At 41.3% G+C, this 27,961-nt stretch overlaps 1 protein-coding gene across 4 annotated transcripts; it reads left to right on the top strand.

Moving 5' to 3' along the window:
* On the top strand, positions 1-27,763 carry rnf111 (ring finger protein 111). Of its 4 annotated transcripts, XM_053426168.1 has the most exons (16): positions 13-102; positions 453-515; positions 3,359-4,245; positions 8,831-8,963; positions 16,314-16,468; positions 18,792-18,986; positions 19,214-19,602; positions 20,011-20,263; positions 21,237-21,600; positions 21,685-21,810; positions 21,904-22,021; positions 22,923-22,994; positions 23,495-23,590; positions 23,880-23,966; positions 24,357-24,460; positions 25,682-27,763. In XM_053426168.1, exons 3-16 carry the CDS (start codon positions 3,369-3,371, stop codon positions 25,797-25,799), a joined length of 3,087 nt encoding a protein of 1,028 aa, XP_053282143.1. In that variant the 5' UTR covers positions 13-102; positions 453-515; positions 3,359-3,368; the 3' UTR covers positions 25,800-27,763. The 4 variants fall into 4 exon arrangements, with proteins under 4 accessions (XP_053282149.1, XP_053282134.1, XP_053282157.1 ...); XM_053426174.1 differs by lacking the exon at positions 453-515 and having other exon boundaries at positions 1-102; XM_053426159.1 differs by having other exon boundaries at positions 9-515.
* The last annotated feature ends 198 nt before the right edge of the window (positions 27,764-27,961 follow it).

Here is a 27,961-nt window from a genome sequence, read left to right as displayed (position 1 = left end):
GCTCGGGGTAACGACGAGAGCTGTGGCCGTGAGCCGTATCCAGCAGAACGACGACCTGCTGGGTAAACAAGGCAGGAATGGGAGCTTCGTCGAGGGCTAATAGTGAGACTCTTCTCTTTTGTCAAAAACGTACATGGTAGCGATGTCGCAGCAGCTCTTACGGTGTGACAGAACAGCCGCGCGAGTCAAAATGGCTGAGTATAATCGGGTACTTGCTGAGTGAAGTGGAGCTAGCCTCTGCCTTAGCTTAGCTCGTAGCTAGCAGGGCCCGCTGCTGCTGCCGTCGCCTCTCGGCTCAGCTCGGGACGCTGTTGTCAGTTTCACTCTCTGCCGCTGCCTCCCCGGGACTCCTGCGGCTTCTGTACGGGCCCGTCGACTTGCTGCTCGGCGTACCATTGGGATCACTGGCCCGGTTTCAACGTGTGTCATTATTATCGCCCCCCCCCCCACAGGATTTAACCTCCCATGTTCGGAAAAGGACGGTGACAGATTCTGAAAAAAGGACTCGGAGCCAGGTACGTGCTGTCTTTGTTGTCTTCTGTCTGGAGTATGTGTCAGGCGAGCTGGCTACTGGGTCCACTCCGCGTCCCCTTCACTCCTCATTGACACGATCGAAACGCGAGTTCAAAACATTTGATTTTTCACATTTTAATGGCTTCTCGCTCAACGTGAATAGCCATGGCCTCAGTCACATCAGCGGCGTTTGTGGGGCACAGACGGGCGGACAGCTGCTGCTGGGCTTATTGTGATTGTTAAACGTTGTAGAAAACTATGCACAGCACCGGTCCCAGGCTCGATGCTGTCAAGAGAAACACGTAGCGGGTTTTGTTTGTTTCATCTGAGAGGCTGGTGATGGGTTCTCACAGGCTGGAAGCTCAGTGGGCATCGCTAGCAGCAGCTCAGCACTTCAGTCGTACATCTTGAATTGCTCTACTCCATTTCTGGTACACCATATATTCTCTTCTACAGGTTGCTCCCACCGGTTCTATTGGACTCACACACATTGTTTCTTCTTCATCGTTATTCAGAAATCTGTATTATCCAGCCCTGATGCCCGGGGATGTTTTTTCTTCCTTCAGGGCTGTCCTCTGAGGCCCCTGGATTCATGCATGTCATTGCGCAGCTCTCTCTGTGGCATCTGAAGGACTCTCATACTCATGTATTTAAACACAGAAAGACCATTATTGCATGTGTTATCAATAGCAGGCTCAATGCATTCAGTCTTTTCACTGAATTCACTAAATTCTTTAGAGAAACATCCCCTGGCAACATCAGTGACATCAGCCCCATTAACATAAAGTTACAGCTTCAGGTCAAGTGAAAACTAGCACATTATTCTGAAATAAACCATGAAGGAAGAATGAATGAATTTTGTTCTCACTGCATCACATAGGTACATCATGAACACTCTAGTTTACAGTTAACCTGCAGCAAACATTACCACAAATGCGGTTACATTTTTACTGGAACGGAAAGTAGATTTGTCCAATATTTTGTTAAGTCTAAATATGTCTTACAGCTGAGCCCCCAACACGGAAATACACATCTTGTTAAAATATCTTGGTTATGATTTAGATAAAATAACAAATTTAACCTTTAAATATTTCATTTCAGGGTTAGGAAGTAAGACACCAACATTTCCTCATTTGTGTATACTCTATTTGGAAACTATTTGGATGAGACTAACAGAGCATCGGTTTTAATTTCTTCTGCTGTGTTGCATTACTTGTTCTTCAAGACTGCAACATAGAGTCGGTACAATATGTTCTTAAATCACTTGCTGAAGTAATAGTACTGTGATTTTGTTTTGACTGATTACGTCATATCAAGAAGTTTATTCAGCTTCTTGATGTGGGTGTTATCACCAATTGCATTCAGTGTGTACGCCTGCTCTTGTGTCATTTACCCATCTGTCACTAACATGCAGTCACTGACATTTTCCTGGAAACATGTCACCCTGTGTGATAAATTTCACAGAAATATCTGCAACAGCGATATCCACATCAATTTTGATAACTTCTTGAATCCTTTTGAATCGTATCTGCTCTTTGCAGCCACAGGAGCTCTGTGAGTGTTTCTTGGCTAGGATACTCAATTGCGATGTTCAAACTGATATGGGTGGTCAGTGTTGGTGTTCATGTTTTTTAGAATCCTTTAATTAATTAGTATTAATCATATAAATCTTGATAGAACACCATTGATATTGTTTAAAGATCTTTGGTATTATACTATAATCATTTTCATATATGATATATCTAAATCCTTATTTCTTAATGTATAAATATACAATAGCTTTCTATTATAACAGTGTGCGTGGAAAGCAGCAGGTTATTGGTATTACTGAGGAGTACATTTACCAACCGCACCGTTTTCCTAAAAGCAGTGATCAGTAAAATCCTACATTTAGTCACTACTTTAAAAGCTTCAATATTACTGACAGCACAAGACATACAGGCCATTTATCTCTTGCCAATATAGAAGTGCAGGTACTAAGTGTTGTAACCCCTCTCAATGCTAACACCACTTCTGGTTGACAGAGGGGGTATTCAGCCATGTGGCCTCTGAAGATAACCATGAAATCATAATATCGACTTTTTGTTGCATTATTATGAAGTTGCCAACGTTTTTGGTAGTGCTGGAATGTGGTGTTGCTCTTGGAGACATTACCCCAATGTTAAAATTGTCCCACTGCAATGTGCGGAAACGAGTCTCTTTCTCTTAGGAGCTACACACAAATACAGAAATGTCTCGTGTCATGAAACAACCATGACTTGAGATTTAGTTGTTGATATTACCTTTGACATGATCCAGTTTTTATCAAGTCTGATTCACACATTTCCTGGAATAAACAATAAAGCTCAGAAGTATTGACTCAGCCTTCACTTAGAACTCAGCCTATGCATGTTTATTTTCTGTCTTTTATCAACAGCCGTATCAACAGCCGTGTTATATGTGGAGAAACACTATAACATAGTGTTTCTCCACATATAACACAATGTTGTGAGAGGTGTATTTCCGTGTTTTTTGGTCAGTGTGTTGATGATTGGGCAGTAAAACCCTCAGGAGAAGATCACAAAATATTTTGTTTTGTTTATTTAGCTACAGTTGATCTATTCATTGATTTGACATCATGTTCAATTCATATGTTTTAATTAAGTAATTAAAGTTTAGTTGCCTAATGATTCCTTTCAGATGTGGATTCAATGATTGATAACCAACATCAGCTATTTTTAGAAAATGTATTATTAGATGATAACACTGTTTTGGTTTGTGATGTGATACTGATCTTGATATTACACAAACACTTTCAATTCTGTCACTAATATAATGATCTGTCCTTTTCCCCTTGTGAGGATAGACCTGCCACCATGAAGAGTGAGGTGCCATCTGAGGCCCCGAGCAGACAGGAGCATCTGAAGGAGCCACTGGTTAACCCAGAGCCAATGGAGGCAGCCAAAAGCTTCCCCAACAACATGGAGGTGATTGGGAAGGCAGGCAGTGAATTTGAAACCTTGTGTGAGTCCAGGCATCGGCCTCTGAGGGACACAACAACACACAGAGACTCAGAGCGCAGCCTCCCTGGACGAAGAAAAAGAAAAGGACAACAGGCAGGGCCGTCAGACTGCTCACTGAAGGAGGGCCACATCAGTGAGAGCTCGCTGACCCCTCAGCGTCCGAGGGTAGAACTTTTACAGCACCCCAGCGAGGATGAACATAATCACGATTCCTCTTTTAGTGACTGTGCTTCCTCCCCTTCCTCGAGCTTACGATTTGGGGACTCGGACACTCTCAGTTCAGAGGAGGATGGGGATACTGGAGCGACAGGGGGCCAAAACAAGGTTCCTGCCCTTACAACAGGAGGAGCCACTGGACACGGCTTGCGTCCTGTTCTGGGTCGAACTCGGGGGACTCGCTCTCATAAGTGGGTGCGGTCTGAGGCTGAGCCAGTGCTGCTGAAGCGGCCGTGTATGAACAGCCGACGGCCTCTGCATAGGAAACGCTTTGTGAAAACAACTCCTGGAGGGGGTCAGCGGACTCAGAAGCAAAAGGAGCGACTATTACTGCAGAGGAAGAAACGTGAAGTGATTGCACGTAGGAAGTATGCTCTTCTCCATAGCACCAGTAGTTCCAGCGAGGAGCTAAGTAGTGATTCCTCCTCCCCCTCGTCTACCGAAGCAGAAGATGAGCTGTATGTAGATGTCAGCAGCACCAGCAGCCAGGCCAACAGTGCTGCTGTAGCCACAGGTAATTATAAACCCTGACCCTAGTACTGTTGTGTCTTTGTTTTAGATCGTCATCTCTGCATTGTATATAACATATGTTGATTTATGGCATCAGGGTATGTTTAAGTAGGCTATGTTATATGGTTAAAAGTATTGTGAACCAACAGGGAAGTACAGTGTCATTGTTGTGTGAGCAGAATAACATTCAGAAGAAACAGAAGCAAGCTAGCTTGGTCATGGCTCATACGTACAGTGCCTTGCATAAGTATTCACCCCCCTTGGACTTTTTCCCATTATGTACTGTTACTAACTGGAATTCAAATAGACTTAAATAAACTTTTTCCCGTTTGATCAACAAAACATGCATAGTACTTTGGAGGTGCAAAATACATTTTATTGTGACACAAACAATAATGAGAACAAAAAAGTTGACATCTGTTGGGTGCATAAGTATTCACCCCCCTGTGTCAATACTTGGTAGAACCCCCTTTCGCTGCAATTACAGCTGCAAGTCTTTTGGGGTATGTCTCTACCAGCTTTGCACATCTAGAGATGGAAAGGTTTGTCCATTCTTCTTGGCAAAAAAGATGAAGCTCAGTCAGATTGGATGGAGACCGTCTGTGAACCGCAATCTTCAAGTCTTGCCATAGATTCTCTATTGGATTGAGGTCTGGGCTTTGACTGGGCCATTTTAAGACATTAACATTCTTTAATCCAAACCATTCCTTTGTAGCTCTGGCTGTATGTTTAGGGTCATTGTCCTGCTGGAAGATGAACCTCCGCCCCAGTCTCAAGTCTTTTGCAGACTGCATCAGATTTTCTTCAAGGATTTCCCTGTATTTGGCTCCATCCATCTTTCCCTCTATTCTGACCAGTTTCCCTGTACCTGCTGAAGAGAAGCATCCCCACAGCATGATGCTACCACCACCATGTTTCACTGTTGGGATGGTGTGCTCAGGGTGATGGGCAGTGTTGGGTTCTCGCCACACATAGCGTTTTGCATTGAGGCCAAAAAGTTCAATTTTGGTCTCATCTGACCAGAGCACCTTCTTCCACATGTTTACTGTGTCTCCCACATGGCTTCTGGCAAACTCCAAACGGGATTTTTTATGGATCCCTTTCAACAATGGCTTTCTTCTTGCCACTCTTCCATAAAGGCCAGATTTGTGGAGTAGACGACTAATAGTTGTCCTGTGGACAGATTCTCCCACCTCAGCTGTGGATCTCTGCAACTCCTCCAGAGTAACCATGGGCCTCCTGGTTGCTTCTCTGATTAATTTTCTCCTTGTCCGACTCTTCAGTTTGGGTGGACGGCCTCCTCTTGGTAGGTTTGCGGTTGTGCCATATTCTTTCCATTTTCTTATGATGGATTTTATGGTGCTCAGAGAGATGTTCAAAGCTCTGGATATTTTTTTATAACCTAACCCTGCTTCATATTTCTCCACAACTTTATCCCTGACCTGTTTGGTGAGCTCCTTGGTCTTCATGATGCTGTTTGTTCAGTAATGATCTCCAACAAACTCTGAGTCCGTCACAGAACAGGTGTATTTATACTGAGATTAAATTGCAGACAGGAGGACCCTATTTACTAATTATTTGACTTGCAAATGTGACTTGTGAATGCAATTGGTCGCACCAGATCTTTGTTAGGGGTTTCACAGTAAAGGGGGTGAATACATATGCACTCAACACTTTTCAGATTTTTATTTGTAAATAATTGTGAAATCCATGTAATATTTCCCCCCACTTCCAAATGATGCACTATTTTGTGTTGGTCCATTACATAAACTCACGATGAAATAAATTTTAATCTGTGGTTATACCATGACAAAATGTAGAAAAGTCCAAAGGGGGTGAATACTTATGCAAGGCACTGTATATAGCTTAGAGTATGTCAGACCCAATCTCTCCATAACTGTGTTGGCTAGAGCTATGCTCATTTTCTTATTTCCGCTATTCAGTTCGTCAAGCTGGCTAGGCTCAGGTTTCTTTTAAACTGCACTTGTCTGTCATCAGGGAAAACATGCAATAACCATGCGTGTCAGGGACAGGGTAACACAGACTCAGTGCAGCATTTATTATTTGCATAGGGCTTGGGTGGTGTTTGGACACAAGAAACAGAATTCCTGTCAGCTTCAGAATAAAAATGCAACTTTCTTTTTATTGAATAAAGAATCATCATGACAGTAAGAATCTGATTATGCAAAGTACTTGACAGGTTAGAAAAATATTCTCACAAATGGCTCCAATCTGCCCAATGTGTAGGAGTAGTTACAAATATTTTGGTGATAGTTATAAACCTTTTATTAGGCTTTGTCTCTTTTCATAAACCTGCTAAATGTAGCAGCTTGCGTGACAATATGGTCTGTGTTGCTTCTGCACCACTGATAAAGGAATATCTACTCCCCTGTGCCTCTCAAGACCCCTCACCTGGCAGCACGTAATGAGAAGTGCTGCCCTCTGTACTTGAAGCAACAGTTTTATGTCGCTCCTAAATCGAAAACATCACTTTCTTCTCTCAGCGAAGTAGCTCGGCCCACTATGCACATGAAGGGCACCTTCTACTGCCTTATCCAAAATGTACTCAATGTATCCTGTGAAAAAGGCCCACCTTTACTGTGTCTCGTTGTGTTCCTTATGTAGCCGTTTAGCCTCAGCAATATTTCTTTTGCTGTGGCCCTGAGGGAGAATGGGAAGTTAGTTGTTATGCCTCTATGGTGGGAGGCAAGTGGGAGAAAACTCAGTCGCTGTTGAGTGTTAGCCTTTGCATAGAAACAGCCGGTCTCACAGGGAAAGCAAGGCATGTGTTTACAGCAGAAAAGAAAGTGATGAAACCTGCCTTCATCACACACCCACTCCAGAGTTAGAGTGGGTGTGTGATATAGTCAGGAAACAGGTTAGTCTTACCTCTAACCTACACTCTACAGAGGATATTGAATCCTCTTACTATCATCTGATCAAGTTGCTACCCATGTGGGCTTTGAGAGGGCATTTATATTTGTCCTGTCTTATGTTATTAAAATTGCGTTAGGAAATAGCAGCAGAGGTTGTTTACCTGGCCAACTCTACACATATTTGTTACACTTCTCTACCAACTTGAAAGGTGTTGTTGTTTGTGTAACCACATGAAGACCACACGAGTGCCAGGCAGCGCGACTTGCAGAGGGTGCTAAGCAGCAGTTCTCAGGAGACATTGGAATAGAAATCACTGTGGGGATTTGTGGACTTTACTCGCATGAGACATGTAGCGATGTGCACAAAAACACAATCTGTACTGTACTGAAGCATAAAACTTAACTCACAAAACTAAACAAAAAACCTACAACACAAATAAATGCTGCAAGTCATACAAGCTTTCACAGACCAGACTAAATGAGCTGAATTCTAGATGAAGTGAAACAAAAAAATGATTGAATATGGTCAGGTTGTGCTCACTGTCATCATAGTGTTAGCAATTAACAAATATGAAAAAGGTGTTAGATCTTATAGGTTAATATGTCTTGATTGCAGGTTGACAATGGTATAGTTCACATTTGCCATCAACGTTTGGCTTGGTATTTACATGTTAGGCATGAGAATGAGGGAGTGCATTTGTAAAATTGAGTCATATATCAGATGCATGAGTCAGCAACACTGACTAACACTGAGAAAATGTGACTTGGAAACATTGGAAACATGCTCAAGACTGTCGCACAAGTAACAAATGTTCATTGTCTGTGACTATATGCTGCATATTCATCACTGGTGGGAACTAATGATAGATAAATGCCTGGGCCTCACCCTAAAATAATCCGGTAGATTAAGTTGTGTGTTCAGATATAGTCAGGGAGTAGTTGCCCTCATTTCTCTCCCATGGCTCTGGCACGGTCTCCACTGAGAAGGCTGAGGAGAGTGATGCATTTGCCTCAAATAAGTTTGCTATGACTTACTCGTGTGATGGACTAGGTCCCTTGTTTACGAGGTGGACGGCAATAACACACATGCAGGAGGGGAAGTATATACAGGCCTATCCATTGTTGGTCAGTTCAACACGGATAGATTACTGTGCAGATGGTTCAGGCACTACAAGTAAAGTAAGGATCCTTTCGAAAATAATGCACCTAGTCTTTAAAACGCTTGTGCAGAGTTTTCAATGAATATTGCAGGTAGCTGATTGAAGCACTTGTCACAGTTCCTCTGTAGAGGGAGACTTTCTCTGCAAATGTCTCTTCATGTATCCCATGATGTCATGATCAGGGCTCTGCGGGGGGCTGGGTGTGAAGATAGTTCTTGATGACTCAAGTTGTATGTTTGGGGTTGTTGTTGCTGCAGAATGACTTTGGCACAGATGAAGGACACAGTTTGTTTTGGTGATGCTACAGAATAGAAGTACATCTCGATAGCCTTATGATGTTGTTGCACTCAAAACACAGGAAGGCATGTTTATGTGTTTCTTTTTCTTATCAAACTATTTACCCAATTTTAATTTCAGACAGAGCAAAGCATTAAAACGAAATGACAAATAGCCATAAACTCATTTCCAGTATGTTTTGTTCTTTGAGTAGTATACTTGTGAGATCATGATGTGTATAACAGACCTATATAATAACTTCCACCCATTTATTCAGGTGCTTTAGATGAGGATGTGGTGGTGATTGAGGCGACTCCAGCTCCAGCCCCCGCTGTCCCTGCAAATGAGGAGATCAACGTCACGTCAACAGACAGCGAGGTGGAGATAGTCACCGTCGGGGATGGTTTCAGGTAAGCACCTCAGCTCTTTCAGCCACACTTTGCATTATGTGATTGATGGTAATGGATGTCTGCTGTAGCTCAGATACAGTGGATACAAATATTTGATATTTATTCTCTTTGGTGTGAAAAAAACAAAAAGGTTCAGCTCCTTATCTACTCCATGTACGTTTGAGCATGTTTTTAAAGTTCTCTTTACAACCACGTGTGTACGCTGCCCAGCTAAAATCCTGATCTTTATTCTGAAAATGTTTTTAATGACATAAAAGTCTCGTTTAATTTTTGCATGTCAGCGGTAGCTCCCATGTTTATCAACAAAAAAAAACCTAACTTTGTAAAATGCTGATTAGTACTTAGTTGTTCACTGCAATTACTGAACGTGTCAGTTCAATGCAGAGAAGAGCAGAGTAGCTGAGTCTCACTATGTGATGAGCAAAGAAGTGACGGATGAGGCCGAGCATTGGGTGTCAAAGAGAAAATCCAACGCATCTGATGCCAAAATGGAACCTGATGACATTGAGGGGGCGAAACTTTTGTGAGAAAGGTGGCAGCACTTGGTTGTAACACTTCCAATATACAAACACATTCAAGAATCTAAAGTTAAAGATCAGAAGTAAGCACTCGACAGATATTGAGCTTGTAAATTGTCAGGTGTAATTGGTAACCTCTGTTTTGTTATGAGTTTATTACCCGTTGGGAAAGTTTCCATGCTGTGGCATCCATAGCTTTTATAAACTTTAGGTGCCAGTAAAACTAAAACTGAACAGTAGACTGATGACAGAGGTGTTCATTTGCAGGGCTATAAATCAAACTTGAGCCGGATAGAAAATCATCTGAAATATGTCATTGCTTGTCGGATCATTTTTCACTCACGAGTAGTCAGGTCTGTAGAAGCCTGGGGCTGAGGAAAAGCTTCTCATCAGGATCTTTGCAGGACTCCTCAAACAAATAGAACCCCCTTTCTGTCTTCTGCATAGGTAATGCTATTTATATGTCGGAGTAGTCTTGTGTCTTTTACCTTTATGAAACGGTAACTTGAAATTAAACAGTAACTTTTGGTGCAGATATCTCAGAGTAACACTCACACAGCACTGTACCTACAGCTTAGCGTTGACAGGACCGACCTGCCTACTGTTTGTGAAATGCAGAAGTTAGAGTTGGTGATATGGGTTGGGCATCCTTGTGAGCCTGTCACACTTTTGATTGCACCCATGAGCAAGCAACTAACGGAAGCAGTGTGTGCAGCAATATTCAGGCAACCCGATGAGTGTTTGGAACAAACAATGGAGAAGTGGATAATGGTGCAAGAGAGAACACAAGGTTTATATGGACCTGACAAATGATATTTACTATATGAAGTAAAACTATCTGCGGACAATTATTTGTGATGCGCAGTGTTATTTCTAAAAAGTAAAATATCATAAGAGTGGGAGATTGTTCATGCTTTTTGTTCTCAGACCTTTTATATACAGGATAGGCAATGATGATAGATAATGTTCTGCCACTTCAATCATTACTCTCTATATATTATTGGCCAGCTGGATAATGTTTAAGATTATGTGATGCCTTAATCTTATTAAAACATAAGCTAGAGTGTGGCCACTGGCCACTTAATGACACCAGTAGGAAATTTAGTCAATGCAGCTTTCTAATTGCTAGAAATTATATATAAGATAATCAATTGTTTTTACTTGTGTGTAATCATCTAAATTGTACAAATCGTTTTATTTAGCCTAGAAAGGGACTTTATATGTAGATACTTTATATTTACATTCTATTTAGATCATGTTGTTGCATGGAGAAGTATAACCTGAGGAGGAAAAACATTTTTATGTAGCCAAATTTTAAAATCTGATTTGATGGGGGATTGTATACAGTTTTTTCGTGCCAGTGACATTGCAGTTGTCACTCTCTACCCATTCATTTAGTTAGGATGCAGCTTTTGTTAGGAAACCGTTTGGGGCGTTCTCAAGATGGATGCCAAGTGGCAGGACTTGCCTTTAAGGACTTTGGTATAGCTCTTTAGATGAAAAAGCACAGGGTGGGGTGTGTTATAGTGCTCCTTTGGATTTGCTTTAGGATTTACTCATGAATTCCATAGCCCTGCTGACTTTGCCCAGACAGCCCGGGCATAGTAGAGCTGTAAGAATAGTTAAACTACATCCCTCTGAAGCAATGTGTGCAACGCTCCTGTTATTTAACTCCTTCTAGAATCATCACACATCAGGGTCGGGCAGAAGGACGACGCCCTCATCCTTTGCCGATGGTTGATAGTCATGATGATACTTAGCCCAGCTTTGAGCTTTTTCTTACAAATCCTTAAATTATGGTTACAAATATATAGTTTGTTGACTTAATTGATTATATAATATGAATGAAAGTTCGGTCTTGTGTATAGTAATGCTGTCAGTGACATGATGAAAATGCTGAGACGTCTCACTGAAAAACCCCTCAGTTTGCTTGTGGTTGTACAGTTGTGTTACAGAGTGGTTGTTCTTTAGTCACAAACTGTCTTTGACAAGAACTGAGAGCAGCAGAGAGCACACAACAGACAAGTTTAATCTAGGCCCTTCATCGAGATAATCATTTACAGCTTATTTGACGGAACATCACAACCATGTTTGTTATTTTACCCTGGTGACAGCTTTGCACTGCTTAATGTGAATTATGTTTGCTGACGATTATTAGTGTTAGACCTTGGCAAACCTGTGACACCCTCCTCATCACGATGTTTCACTCACACAACATCATAAGCAAATCAGTCGACATTACCCCAAAACATTCCGCCTGTCGGACTGAATGTTCATAATTGGTTTTCTCCCAGATGGATGGCTTGAGTGGACATGGCAAGTCACTTTGAGCACGTGAAAGGGACATTGTTTCGCAGGCAACTCGCATATTAAAACCATATGTTGCTAAAATTTGATTTGATCTGGTGTTTGACATCAGAGAAGTGTCCCAGGAAATGAAATACATTAGGTAACTTGAATAGAGCTCAGTAGATCACCATTCTCCAGCAGGGCCAAACAATTCTACACGTCATTGTCCAGTTCTTATTGTAGAAATGTTAAAGCTCAAAAACCAGTGCATTAATTCTTGAAAGATTTATGAAAATGTTGAAAATGTACCTATGTTGCAATATTGATATAATATTAATATTATTACAAAACAAAATTAAATATGCACAATGTTATTCGATTTCTAGAAAATAAACTATTTTGTGCAGTGTAATGACAATTAACACCCATTCTACACTGGAACAGTCAAACCATATGATGTATTTAATGCCACATATCATTCATCTGTAACTGGTTATATGAGGGAGGAGATTAAGGTTTTCTCAGTGGATGATCTACGACTTGAAACATAACACTTTCAGGGGAACTGCTAAATCTCAAGGCATACTGTACATATAAATACATACATATAAATACAGTCTGAGAGCAATACATTTACAAAAGATATTTCCCCCCACCACTACTTAAGTTAACTCCACTTTCCTCTACCCAGTGAAAATCTTTTTTCCTAATTTTCATGATATGACTTCCTGTCATAGAACCCCCCCCCCCCCCCCCCCCCAATTCCTGTTGTAGGTGAATAAACAGTTAAATTTACAAGCCTCTGCCTTTCCAGTACCTTTCCCTCTTTGTGCACTTTATTTTAATGTATCAGTAATATTAGAAAATAGTTCCCCGGAAACGATTCCACTAAGGAATGCGATAGCCTCCTGTCTAATCTGCCTGTTTTCCTGACTTCCAAAGATGTCCTGGCTCGCTAGAGAATGTAGAGATGAGCCTCACTAACTGGGGGGATGGGCAGCAGTGGAGCGGAGGGCGGAGAATCAGAGGCCAACAGAATGAGCAATGAAATCTTTGTTTACACTGTCGGTGCTCCAATTGGTGAATGTGTGTTTGTGTGCAGTTTATGTCAACATAGGCACTATACATTTGCACACACACAAAACACACATACATACTGTGTCATGACTTTTTTATCATAGTTTTTTCAAAAGTATTTTTCATTTACTTGGTAGTTGGTTGGTATGCTGCCTCTGATCCCATCCATTACGCTTTGACTATTTGCAAATACCATGTTCAGTGGGGTATTTGTATTCTCTTGTATAAGCTTGCTTTACATTGCACAGATTGGCCTTCTTTGATTCAGTAAAACTCACTTCAGTAAAACTCATAAATATTAGTATTTATCATAATATCTGTGAATACGAGAGTGGCATGTCTGGTGAAGTTGTGGCTCAAAGGCTTGGAAAGGATTTTAAAAAGCCTCTCTTCATTCCTACAAAATGTTGGAATTCAAACAGCAGCAGTTTAGGGACATGCTGCAAAAAGTTACTGAAATCTTGGTAAAACCATCATTTCAAACCTGCTCCTCTCACATTGCTCAGAGCCATTCTATCTTTAATTTGAACTGCAGGGTGTTATTTATTTTTTCATGCCACTCCACACTCTGCTCACTTGTAAAGCAGTGCATTAGTAGAACATTCCAGTGCTTTAACAGAACACTGTGGGGCGTGTTTGGCAGTTGCTCTACCCAGAGCTCAGTCAGTTACAATAAACAAGGATTCTGTAGCTGACATGGATCAATTTAAAAAGGCCATGATCACTCTCTGCCCTGATTCTGCAGCTCAGCTCGGACACAAACAGTCGTGGGACCACAAAACGTTTTGTATGTTGTAAGACCTTCTTTTAACACTCTGCCATCAGCTGTCACTCCAGTGATCATGTATAACATGGTAATGTTATGCCTGGGTTTGGCTTAAAACAATCAGGTATTAACGTAATTCTGGATCCATGACTGATTCACAAGTGTACTCTGTCAATTTAAAATAAAAAACGATTCCATTCAAGTTGGAGATTAAACAAATGTTGCAACTCTCTTAAAATATATTTTGCCCAAATATATTTTGTTGCCACATTTTCATTCTTGAAACCTCAAAACGTTTGCTCCGATCAGCCACAACATTAAAACTACCTGCCTAATGTCGTGGAGACCCCTCTCGTGTCAGATCAGTCCTCAGTGACAGATATTCAGTGCTGAGAGTTAGAAAGTGACATCATGGTATCATTAATTGTAAAGTCCAACTCAATGCTTATTTACGGGTTTTGGTTACCACTTGCATTGTGCTATTCTTCACCTGCTTGATCTCCTCCTCTTTAACTCCCAACCTCACAGCCTTGGTTGTCAGTAGCATCGGCCCCAGCAGTTCACTCCACATTATCGCAGTGCTCAGCCCTGCTCAGATCCCCGGGGTATGTGGATCACATCACATCGGTTTGTGAAAACCTGTCCTTTGCCAAACCACCCATTCCCATAGCTTTCATGTTTATAATGTACTGTTTTCCTCTTGGTTGCCCCCCCACACTCAGGGGGTCATGGTGGTAAACAGATATTTACAAAATAATCCCAGGTCTACCTAATTAGACACTCCTCCCTAGTGAGTAGTCCGGCTCCCTGGGATCAAACCAGAGCTGTGGAGCCTGGCCAATTAGACCCCACAACAACCACCACACGCCCCCCTCTTCATACCACCCTCATCCAAGTGTGTTTCCTGTACAGTCACAAATGTTTGTGTGTGTGTGTCTGCCTTTGTAGATTTCCCATTTGTGAATTCACAGATGCAACTTCCTTAATTCCATTTTCACAGTTGTGCAGTGTCTTATAGGACACTCTCATAGGATCATACCTCTCAGTATTATCTTGATTTGTAGCAACATATTTGTTATTTGTTTTGAGTGAATGAAACACTTTTAACTACACACTAGTCACGAGTTATTTACTAGTTAAGAGCTCATATCATAAAGGTAGAATAGCCAAACAGAAGTATTTTCAGAATAATTGTTCCGTGTATTCCTCACAGTTGTGTGCAGCCTATCACAGTATTTATATGTAGGCGCATCATGTTAAACTGTCACAAGGCTAACACAAAGACAAATACATTATATCACATAAACATTACATTGATATGAAGCCAGTTTTATTTTCCTAATCCACGCTATTTGTCTGAATTTGGTCTGTGGGAAATTCATGCAGCCAAAGACAGAAAAAACAACTCTCATCATCACAAAAAGGTAATTTTGTTTGTATCCATGATTTCATCTATAAGAATCAGTGAGCCTGTTTTTAATATACTTGACACAAACAGCTCTGTGGTTAATACAGCCTTGCTGTTGGCACTCACATCTACAGCCTTTTCCCTTTGCTCCTTTGTATTTGTAAAAAATCACCCAGGGAGAAGCAGTGAATTCCCTGAGTAACACATCTCCATGGTGTCCAGGTTTACGGCACTCCCATTCAGTCTCTTATCAGTTGTCCCTAAGGCTCATCCCTCCTCCCTGTGATCACCTGGCTTTACGGCACTGTGGGGAAATACTACTATTCCCTGGTCTCTCACTCCAGTCTCAGAGAACAAGGGGCTACAGCAACAGAAGCCTTTGAGAGACTAAATTAAAAGGAGGTAGGAAAAAAAGGAAGGGCAGATGCCACAGCGAGAGCGGTGCAGAGAATTTGACTTAGAAGTGAGGAGGAAAAGGAAAACATGTGAATGAATAGTAAGGTTTCTAAGGGAGTGTTGGGGTGGTCATGGATACAGCTGACAGCGTTTAATACACAGACTGTAAACACTGTTTTGTTACATGATCAGTTGTGACACAAGAGAAAACAAGTTACATTTATAAACTTGTATTAGAAAATGTTTATCCTAAATATATGTCATAGAACAACTAAGCAGGAATTACATTTCAGCTTGGATATGTCTATTCACTTAAAGTACTGTTATGAAAAATGTCTAGTAAGCGAGTGGCCACGTAAAACAGAATTTAAAAAAAACAAACAAGAATACATAAATATCAGGAGAAAAGAGGTGACCTACACATAGAAGACGTCACCGGAGGTGTCAACTTCAAAATAAAGCATAATTTGTATGTCATGTCCTGCCTCCTGCTTGCATTACCCAGCCACCACCATGTTCCGGATATTTTTCTGTTGTGAATGCATCTGACTTGGTCCATCTCCTGCTGCCTTCTTCATATGTGAAGGAAATATCTAGAGAAAGTCCAGACCCTATTGACCAGACATCTTGCGGATTTCATGTCTGAAAAAGACTTAAGAGGCCGTAGTCAAAACCACAATACACACATTTTCTGAAAGAAGATCTGAATGCTTTTATCAGAATTGTCCATGTTTTCTTCCACACATACTTTTGCATCAGCTGACGTCTCTGAGCAGCCGCTGTCCTGGAAACAAGAGTCTGGCTCTGGCAAAGCAAATGCTGCACAGTTGAGCTGTTAAGATTTTCCTGCTGGTTTGGTGTAATTGATTTTTTTCCCCATGTCTATGTATCTACAGGTCACGCTCAGTGGGAGGTCTTGGCAGGATTTGGGCTAATAGTTGCTCTCAGAATCGCCTCCAGGAGCCACGAGGACGTCACAGACTCTCCACTGTTATCCAACCACTGCGCCAGAATGCTGGGGAGGTGGTGGATCTCACTGTCGATGAAGATGGTAAGAATGAGCTGAGAAAAGTCCTCCATCGAACCACATTGTCACCATGTCTTTACTTCAGGTTTGACTTAATCTGTCTCCTCCCAGCTGCAGAAAAAAGTCTGTGCCATTACTCTGTGATGCTTTCTTAAAGCAAACTACTCATGAAATCCCAGTAACTATTCATCTGTGAACTGATTCTAATTAGTATCTTCAAGACGTAAATTATGGTCCATGTATTTAAACAATGAAACTGGAGAAATTAGTGTCGAGAGAGGGAGATATAACTTATAATTTAGCGACTAGAATCATGTTTCACCTTTGATTTAATTGAACAGCAATTGCACCTGCATCTGAAAATAATAATTTTTACAGCAGCTTTAACACTGCTGAATGACATTTTACAGGATCTAAATGATATGGAAAGCAAATATAAAATAAAATACACATCAAAATCCAACCTTAAGAGCAGTTCTGAAAAGGTGGGTTTGAGTAGTGTCTTGAAGGTGGATAAATCTCTGATTTAAATGTAAATAAGAAATTGTGTTATATAAGGCCCAAACAAAAATCTCTGTTTTAAGCCGGACATGAGAGTAGAGTTTTATGGAAGACTTATGAAGCTATAATTTAAGATGTACAGTAAATGTGGCAAATAATATGTTGTATACAATTTCTCATTAGAAAGTTGTCAAGAGTCCGAGCAATCAAAATAGTTGTACAGATGTGGAAATGATGTTTGTTAATCAAAGGAATATTAGTCTTGATATTTAAAAGTTAATGAAATCATTAAGTAAAATAGAAAAAAAAAATGTTTTCCTATTCCATTAACCCCATTAACCTGAAGCAGTACCATATCCATTGCATTTCTTACAACAGTAAACAAGTATGTTAATTTCTGTAAAAGCAGGCTGCATTGTGACCTTAGGTGTTTATGTGACTGAAGTCTAACGTCAGTCTCTTTATCAGCCCACTGCCATGATGGACAGAAAAACTGTGGAGCATTGAGTATTAGAATATTTGCATTTGTCAGAAGAACGAGGGGGTAATTAATTTGGGAATATGAAAACCAGAGAGAGCTCACACAGTAGAATGCTAATAAGCTCTGCTCTTGTCCTTGGCTGCTTAGTTTTTGCAGGCACACATGCTGCAGCCTAAATGAGGATAATAGTGTCTGGATGGATTTTAGAAATGTGAGAATTATATATGTTTATCTACAAATTAACAACGGGTACCTCTTGTTTTCTTATGACGTCATCAAGTGTTATTGTGAATTAATCTGAAACTTAACATTGCATAACATCATAAAATGTCATTGATATGAGGATAATGTTTTTAACTAAACACACACTCAGAACCCGGACCCTGGTAATGGTAGTGACTGTTTTGACTTTATTGTGAAATGTTTGCAGATTTTTTTGATCATTCATTAATTCTCATTTGTGTCAGTAATTCGAGATTTGACTGTTGTTTGTGTGCTCTTTTATTTCCTTATTTTTGATATACAGACAGGTGAAATGATTCCTGTGTCTCTCACAAACACGTGTTACTAATCCTTCTTTCCCTACGGACTCCTTTTTTTTATATTATTTGCCGGACTGCGCTAACATCCCTGAATGGATGAATGTATCATGTTTGTGTATGACATGAATAGTTTTACTGAACACCTGCTGAAAAATACGATTGAAGAAGAAATGTTCAAGGCTATTTATGCACCAAAGTCCTGAAACCTGCATCTAGTCTGCCAAAATAGAGAAGAAGAAGAAATAGGCGCATTTACCCATGTGTCAAGTTTCCATCTCTGCTGATTGTAGCAGGGGCTGATAAAAAATGATCATGTAGAGTGGAAGAGGATTGTCTCCATTCCCACTGCAGACAAAAGCCAGATGTCAGGAGTTAGTAGTGTTTTTAACCAGTGGAAAAGAGGCTTGGTGCTGCCCTGTGAGTGAGAGGCAGACCAGTCCCTGCGTCTCCTGTGCTCAGATAGTGGCACAGAGTGTACAATCTTCGTTGGGTAACAAACTGCTGTTCCACCTGTATGCCAGAAAAAGCTGCTTTCATGTGTGAACGCAAATGTACAAATTACTTGAACCAGTCATTAAATAGATATTACACCTGCAGATCCCTTCTGCAAAGTCTGTTTAATATCCGTCTGAACGGATGTGCAAACAGATGAAAGGCTGGTCGATATTATACGTAATATAAAATACACTGCAGTAATATCAGGGAGGTTAATTAGCATATTACAGTTTAAGTTAAGTTCTCTAATTCACACATTCACCACACGTGGTCCAGCCACAAAGTAGGTTTTGACAGAATCTCCTGTGTTTTTTTTTCTCTCTCCCAGATCTGTCAGTTGTGCCAACAACCTCCGGCGGCATTCACCCTCAAACAGTCAGGTCGTCGTCATCATCATCTTCCCATCATGCTTCTACCTCAGAGCTCAATGATGCCCCAGGCCCTTCTACTAGCTGCCCAGGGTCAATACCTGAAAGTATGCACACCCAGAGGCCAAGTGGCTCTTCTCGTACAGCCACAGAGGGTAAGACGGGACGAGGCATGTTGAAACCAGCTGCTGTTTACTACTTTATTTCAGCTGTTAAACTCCGAGGCAGCCTGGTTCTAATGTTACATCTTTTCAGCTGCTGATATATTTAAGATGTTTGTAACTGTATTTCCTGCAGTCATGTGTCGCCATAGGTGACATTTCTCTTCTTTTTCTACTGTCTTACCCAAACCTTTTCCTACTCATATTCCTGACTCTTATAGATGACAGCAGAGCAGGTTTGTCAGCCACAGGAGGAGAGAACACAGGCACGGCAATGCCCCGACTCCCATCATGCTGTCAGCAGCACTCCCCGTGTGGAGGCCCCTCTCCCGGTCACCTGTCCCTGAGCCACTCCCATTCAAGCTGCTTGCAGGTGTCGTCATCTCAGCAGACCAGCGGCTCGCAGCACAGCCACAGCCACAGTCACAGCAATGCTCACCACTTCCTCCACCATGTCCATCACCCAGCACCCCAGCCCCCAGGGACCCTGCCCTTTCAAGAGGCCAGCTGCCCTGTGGAGAGGCCCACTGCTCTTCCTGCTCCCTGCGCTGGAGTCAGCAGTGGTAACAGCGGTAGTAGCAGCAGCAACACAGGCCACTTCCACGACCAGGTATACCTATGCTGCCTTTTACACCCACATGCGTAGTTGCTGCAGTTGTGCAGTAGTTTTTGAATGATACCGTTAGTAGTCCGCCACACATCCTTGGCAGAAGTCTGAACTCTACTGAACACATTCTCCAGTTTTTATATTCAGTCAAATTAGATTTAATAAACACAGTTAATGAGAACAGACTTGGTATTCAGTATTGGTGTCGTTATTTACGCAGTTATAGTATCAAAGTCCTGATTGTGTTATCAACACTTGAAAGAGCAACAGTGAAAAGTAGTTAAGTAGTTTTCATTGTACATTTGAAGCGTGGGAAAATGTCCCTTGAAGGAAAGTTGTAGATTCATTTTGCATTCCACAGGGGAACATTGTCCCTCTTCTTTCTAACACCTCTCTGCCTTTCTCCCACAGCAAACTCTGCCAGTGGATCTGAGCAACAGCAGTGTTCGTGGTGGTGCAAATAGCGGGGCAAGTTTCCATGGCAGCAACTCGGCCTTTGACCCGTGCTGCCCAGGCTCCACCTCGCGGCCTCCCACTTACGTTTCTCAGGCCACCCCTGGGCCCAGCCAGCCAGCCGTGGTGGACTCGTTCAGCTCCCCCATGGTGGCTCAGCCCCAGCCACAAGCACAGCCCCAGCCCTGCAGACATTACATCCACCCCTCATGTGAGTACATCGCCCTTATGCAGTTCAGGAAACCAGACATTCACCACTGGTTTCTCAGAATTGTTCAGTAAACAAGCGGTACTCGTGAAAATTGTCTGCTGACTGCTACACTCCTAAACCCTAATGCTAATAGTGATTAACACAGGCTGATGCTTAATGTCCCTGTGCTAATGCTGTGGGCACTGTACCAGGCAGAAATAGTTAAATGCTCATTCTACTCAGAATTGCTCAGTATGGAGGGTGAAGCAGAGTGACAAGGCTTTTATGTGGGTATGGAACAAAACAGTTAGTGGCTGCTGGTGCTTGTGCTCACCCCTCTCTGGCTTGTTTCTCCAGACTACAATACAACTGAACATTTATTAGTTGAATGAGCTACAAGTCAATTTAAACAGTTTTTAAACCACTGTTTTCCCCCCAGAAAACTGTCATTTGAATCCCATATCATATCTGTAACATGATGATTTCTGCTCATACATTTTAAATAATATTTTCTTTAAAGGTCCAGTGTTTAAGATTTAGGTGAGAGTGATCTATTGACAAAAATTATATATAAAGTAATCCTAGGGATTTATTGACAGCAAACATACAAACCCTTAAATCATCAAACATATATTTCCTGTGTGGCCAAAGTCTGATGGAACAAAAATTGTAGAAAAAGACATCTCAGGCCCAAGACAGAAACAGGGATTCAGGTGAGATATGTTTCTTCATTAAAACGAGCCTGGGCACTGTAGTTTGTTTTCAATGTCATAAAAAATTATCATTGCCTTCTTATTATGTAAGCATGTATTCATAACCCATTATTAATACCCCTTTCTGCGTTTAGTAAGAATGAATGGAATCCATTGACTTGAATGTTGTTGAATTTGGCCTTTCACTGAGATTTGTTCAACAACAACAATAAAGAAGAATATCAGCAGCCTTATTGTTTTGTGTTTATAAACATAATTGTTTTTTCTCTCCTCTCACCCAGATGGTTCTCTAGCACGCTCACTGCATCATCAGCCCTCCTCCGCCTGCCCTCACTCCCATGGGAACCCCCAGCTTGCACCTCAGCCGGCTCCACAAGGCGATTATGTCATCCCCCACACGGTCACCTTTCATCCGCCACTGCCAACCCACCCTCCAGGCCACGCTGTGCCCCCTGCCCCTCCCCCACCTCTGTCTGGCCACCACCTCTCTAGTTCAAGTGCCCCACTGGCCCAGCACCTGCCTACAGACCACCAGACCCTGCCGCACCATATGCCAGCGCTGGGGACATCTGTGCAGAGGCTCCATCAGCACGAGATGCTGCAGAGGATGGAGGTCCAGAGGCGCAGGATGATGCAGCACCCCACGTGAGTATTCTGAGGATTCACATTTCTGTAGAAGAATCTCAAGCTGTGATGCACCTCAGAACTGAAATGTTCCTTTCCTTGCAGACGAGCACATGAACGGCCGCCTCCACACCCCCACAGAATGCACCCCAACTACGGCCATGGACACCACATCCATGTGCCACAAACTATGTCTTCCCATCCTCGCCAGCCCGAGCAGAGAACAGCATGGTCAGCATCCGACATACAAATGTTACAGATGTTTAACGCGGAGCTATGATTCGTTGGTAGTGATGACTAATGGCTGTTTGTGTTTGTCAACAGGGAGCTTGGCATTGAAGCTGGAGTTACTATGGCACCATACCCTTCAGGGCACCTGCACTCCCACTTGCCCCACTACCACCCTCCCCCCAGACTGCACCACTTCCCCATTCCCTTCATGGTGAGCAGCACACATGCATACATTAGCATAAATGAGAGAATCACTTTTTTATGAAGTCTAGCTGAGATTAATGGTGCTGGCTTCTTATTTATAACATCAGTTAGTTCAAGGATGGTTTGGTGAACCAGATGAATAATGCATTAGCAATTAATAGAGGCTCATCAGGCATTTCAAATGCACACTCAACAAAACCAAAACCCTCGAGTCAGATCCTGCGCAAATATAGTCGACAGTTTTGTGACATTTTTGGTTTCCTTCCATGGTCACCCTCAAACAACAGAACATCAGCTGTCTTCTATAGTCGCTTCTTCTTTGAAGCATCAAAGCAAGTGCATGTGAAGTCAGGCTGCAGCTTAAAGTTTCCCAGATGTTTTGAGTGTATCCAGTTAATCACAACATGCATGCTCAGAATCCGGTGGTAGCAAAGTGGAACCCAGGAATACACAAGTGAATTTTGATGAACACAGCAGATGAGTTTTAATTATAGTTTTGTCTGTGACCTTCATCAGTACATACGTGCCATTTGAACACTTTTAGAAGCTCCTCTTATTTGTTCCTCTAATTCAAACAATATCTACATTCATCTTGCAAAGAAGTTCCCTTTTTTCAGCTCTTTATTTTAGAGGATGTAGTTAAACCAAATGTTAACCCCCTGGGGAGATGTACACATCCCTCTCTCCATAAGAAACGTCCTTCCTGGCCCTGCTATGTACACAACTATAAATACAGATATACGGCATAGCTGAAAGTCAAAGTACTCAGCCACTGATTTAACCCTGTATTTATAACCTGTTAAAAGAAATAAGAACTGTGTGGTAAGAATGTACAGAAGTCTTGTGTCTCAGTGTTTTCTCAGGGTTAAAAGTAACGTGTTGTGCATGTTTTGTTTTCTCCCTCATAGCACACTGGCATATCTGATGTGACTTATCCGCACATTCGGTACATCTCATCTGGCTTCGGAAGAACTTATGAGGTGAGGACTGTTTTTGATTGTTTGAAATACCACTGATGTGGCAGTGTGTGCTTCGGGAACACATGAAACAAATAAGTAAGTCATTATTACTTACTGTCACCATCCAAATGTTTGTTTAGTTATATTTAGAACCTAAACTGGAAATGGAAGAACAGTGTTCATTAGGAAAGGAGAAGATTTGTTTTTTAATTCACATACTAGCTTTTCAGTCTCCAGTTGAACGTGTCGTATAGCTCAGGAAAACAAGCAGATATGTTGAGATACCATTCCCCCCCCCCGGCACTGACTGATACCACAAGATCTGGACCAAGCGTCAACATTCCTTGCAGCAAGAGAATGAATCGCAAATTAACAATATATACCAATATATGTGTATGTGACAACTGAACTATGCTTTGTACAGTAATTTCTGCTAAGTAACTGTAATTTGATAGAAGTTTCTTGTCCTGAGGATTATTGATTATTGTCTCATCGCTTTGTTCTTGATTTATTTCCGTCAGGACCTGCTGCATCTAGAGGAGCGACTGGGGACAGTGAACCGAGGAGCCTCTCAGGGAACCATAGAGAGGTGCACTTACCCACACAAGTACAAAAAGGTGAGGACCTGTGAGCATGTGTGTTCAGCTTTGTGCTGTGTACAGTGTTCAATGTATTTTGCAGGAGCTGTGTGTAGATGTGCATGCCTGTTGCAGTTTATTCTGGGACAGAGTGCGTAGTGGTCTTTTGTGCTCTTTTCAAACAGATGATGTTTTGCCAACATTTGGAAAGTACTGTAGTGTCTTTTACCGGAGGTTGCAGCTGTGACGACAATGTTGGGGAAAAGTTCCCTTCGAGTTTTCCAAATGTATCTAAATAAGCAATCTAACACCCTGCCACCCAATACAGAAGGTGTTGGAGAGAGACATTGACCAACAGTTAACCCCTGAAGCTTGGGCATCTATTGGGAAAAATATGCACGCATCCCCTGAATCGGTGAGAAATAATGAACAAATCAATTTGGAATCATGTCTCTGCTCACATGTACAGTAGCTGTTAGTGTTAGTCTTGTGGGTCAGGGAATTCGGCTAACACCTTTTGATTTGAGTAACTTTATTTGTGTAGTATAGAAACAGTTTTAAGGACAAAATGACCATTCTCTCTGTCCCCAAAGAATGTAATGTTTTTGTTGAAATGTAATTTCTAAGTAAAGTTACCTCTTCACGAGCAATATTTTTATTTTCATACAACTGTACAATATGTATTTGTAATGTTACGGCAGTGTTTAGTTGAGCAGTTAAATATTGATTTAATATGATTGTTAACCACATGTAATGAGTCTGTACTGATCAAAAGTTTGCGTGTCCAAACGTTTCTCACAAACAGAGGAAGCTGCTTGGCAAGCAAGAGGAAGACGAGGGGGCAGATGAAGACACGGAAGAGAAGTGCACCATCTGTCTGTCAATGTTAGAGGAGGGGGAGGACGTCAGGTAAATGGGTTCCCTCTTGGGTGTTTGTTGCTCACAATTTTAAGTGTGTTAAATTGCATATGTTGAGTGTTTCGGTGTGTGTGTGTTTGTGTGTGAGCCTTTAAACACAGACATGTGGGTTGGCAGGTGGAGCTGTTCTGTTTTGCTACCATCTCTAGAGATATATTTTTGAAAAAACCCAGAGGTATATTAATCAGCAGGAAACCCCAGAGTACCTCAAAATTACCCACCTCAAGGAATTGTGCTTTGGCACACACTCAGGTTTTGGGAGAGCGTTGTCTGCCCTCTGTCGGCACAAAGGGGGAGGAGGAGTGTCACATTTCAGTTTGTACAAAACTCTTTTTCAAATCAAGGTTTTTGATAAACATCTTACTGTCCTTGAACCACAAAGACTTGAAGGATTTTGATTCTGTACATGTATCAAATTCTGGTTCTGGTTGTTTATTATATTTGACACATTTCTCATTTAGTTTGATATTTTTCACACTTAATTCAGTTTGAAACATCAGCGTCTCCCTAAAGCTCTTGTGTTTTGTTTTTTTAAAGGATGAGGTCAGCGATAATTCAAATTTGGCCGCGGCCATTTTCCATAAAAAGACCAAACCTGTTGGACTTAAACACTTTGTGTTTGGGCTTTTTTAGCGTCAGGTTCCTACATAATTCAATCAAGAGTTTGCAATAGGTGTTTGTCAAAATATGCAAATAGTGTACTTGTTAAATTCGAGTGACTACAGTGTTTTTACTGCAGGAGGATTGTGTGTGCGTGAACCTGTGTGTGTGCATTTCAGAGGGATGATGTCATTGTTGGAATTGGTCTTACGGGATTTGGTGAAAGTCTAAGTACATCACTGCGATAAAACAACTAAAAACTAGAATGGCACTCACTTGCACCAGTGTGTCTTTATTTCATTCAATTGCACACATATCACAAATATCCATTAGTTATTTTTGTATCAAGATCCATGAATTTCTGCGTAGAAATTGCTGAAAATGTACAAAATCCCTGTTTCGCAATGCTAAAGGAAGTGAAGATATAAGTTGGTGGAGGTAAAAAGAGCAGGAAGAGAGCAGCAGGTAGATCAGATGAGCTGGACCTCACTATGTCCTGCTTAACGTTAAAGTGAGGCTCACCATATATACGTAGGTTTATGAAAAGATGTGTGTGTTTCCGTTTGTAACACTCCTCATCTCTCTTGGCCTTTGTGTCTTCTTCTCCTGCAGACGTCTACCATGTATGCACCTCTTCCATCAGCTGTGTGTGGACCAGTGGCTCCTCACCAATAAGAAGTGCCCCATCTGCAGAGTGGACATCGAGGCACAGCTGTCTGCCGAGAGTTGATGCTGTTTTTCTAACAACCCCCTTTTGTTCAAAGTTTATTTTGAGATCATATGAATTATCTCTTCAGTACTGCAGTCAACCAAAGATGGCATGAATTACCTGTGCAGCTCCACTTTGAGAAAATAAAAAAAGAAACATCTGACATAAACGCATTGAGCCTAGAGTGCCAGCTATCACATATTACTACAACAGCTAGAATTCTCCATTAAGGGTTTAAGATTTTATTGTATTTATAAAGCTTTTATGTAGCTTTTGATTGTTTCCTCAAGTGTCATTTTTTGTTTTTGTTTCTCTGCATGTTTCCTTGCAATGCATTTCTTTGCACATATAACGTGGGCTTAACACGGCCTAACAATTTGCAGGTGCGGATAGCTGCTCTAGTAAAGATGCATTTCTGTAAACCTAATGCCGAGCTTTACTAGAATAGAATGTCAGCCTCCAGTTTTGAAAAAAAAAAAAAAAAAAAAACATTGCAGGATTCATTTTACCGATCATTGTATTGATTAGTTTATGTTTAGAAGATGTGGATTGTTAGTGACAGATGTTTTTTAAGTAAATCAAGACATTCCTAACTAGGGAAATATGTTAACAGATCAGCTGCTGTATTAGTGCACACCCAGTATTTCTAGAGTGGAAATAAACTCCGATGTTCACCTCACTCCCAGAATATGCACATGCTTTGCTACGATGACACCTCCCCCCCCTCCCTCCTCCAGCACCTTCATTTGACGAGAACCCCGTTAGCACCACCATCTCATGTATTTTAGAGAACCAGAAAAAAGAATGTCACATCCCTCTCTTGACTGTTCTTTCTAAACCGAGCGTTGTTTTTGGGGGGGAATCTGCTGTGAATCTTTTTCTTCATTTAGTCGGGGGGGAGGGGGGTTCTCTCTCTCCCCCCCCTCCCCCCCCCCTGCCGACAGGCCTGTTACAGTTTACTCGACCTCGGTAAGATGATCTCAGGGCTGTGTGTGTGAGTGTAAAGACATTTCGCATGAGCCTGCAACCTGGGGTCATTTTTGTCGACTTGATGCTGGCAGTGGTGTGGACTTTGTTTTCCAGTGTGTGTGTTCAGAGGGAAATACACAGCTCAATGTGGGATTACTATTTACTGTTTGTTCTTCGCACTTCAACACCATTTTTATCCACCTGCCCTTTTGTCTCTCTGTGGTCGAGCAGCAGCGTCCGCTCCGGCCGCTGAGCAAAGAAAAACACTAATCCTGTTGACTAACTCACTCGCATAGACTTGCACAAGAGAGAAAACGGTAGGAGAATAGTAGTGAATATGACAGTGCGCTGAGGCCATGTATTTCCACTCTGATGCATATGAAAAAAGAAGAAGATAAAAAACAATATTTTGAATGGAGTGTTGAAATGCAGTACTTAAAGCAGGTATCCATGCATTCATTGACTTAAAGGCACCAGGATCATATTCTGTGGGATTTATATTAGTTTTAAAAAATAATAAACTTGGATAACTCTTGATTCCTTTCCATGGCGTGCTCTTTGATACGCGGATGTTTGAGTGATTGTTGGTGTTTTATGATTTAATGTTTATTTGATTTAGTAAATACACAATGTTAATACGTTCTCATCCTAAAAACGTCTTGTATTTGTTCAAATAAGTCCTGAAAATATTTGAAGAAAATGTTCAAATATGAAATGTATTTATCATGTATATAAACAATGTAAAGGGTTAAAGAAAATGTTTGACATAGAAAAATTATTCAAAATTTTGTAGTATATATGATCATTTTCAATAATCACCTCCAAGTTGTACCTTAAAAATAAACACATCCAATGTTATATACTTAATATAGTATAGTATACTCAAAGTGATTTGGGTGCAAGAATTCTTCAAGTGTAAAAACCTAAACTGCACAAATCTGTATGAGGAAAATGTCTCCTTTCAGGTAGAAGTTCAGTACATTCATATTCAAATAAAACAAATTTGTAATTTTCAATCATAAGTCTTCTCTTCATAACCAATAATACCAAAGCAAAAACAGACATTCAGCCATTTTTGCTTATTCATCAAAAGTAAGACTGAAATATCACATTAACACAACTATGCAACACTTCTACATGTATTAATATGTCGATTTTATTTGGGCATCGGGCTGCAAAAAATGGAACAAAACATGAATAGATTCAATGGAAGT

Source organism: Pleuronectes platessa, chromosome 1 (genome assembly GCF_947347685.1).
Source record: "Pleuronectes platessa chromosome 1, fPlePla1.1, whole genome shotgun sequence".
Classification (NCBI taxonomy): domain Eukaryota; kingdom Metazoa; phylum Chordata; class Actinopteri; order Pleuronectiformes; family Pleuronectidae; genus Pleuronectes; species Pleuronectes platessa.
The sequence above is the reverse complement of the archived record's forward strand: the minus strand, read 5'-3'. Positions and strand labels throughout refer to the sequence as shown.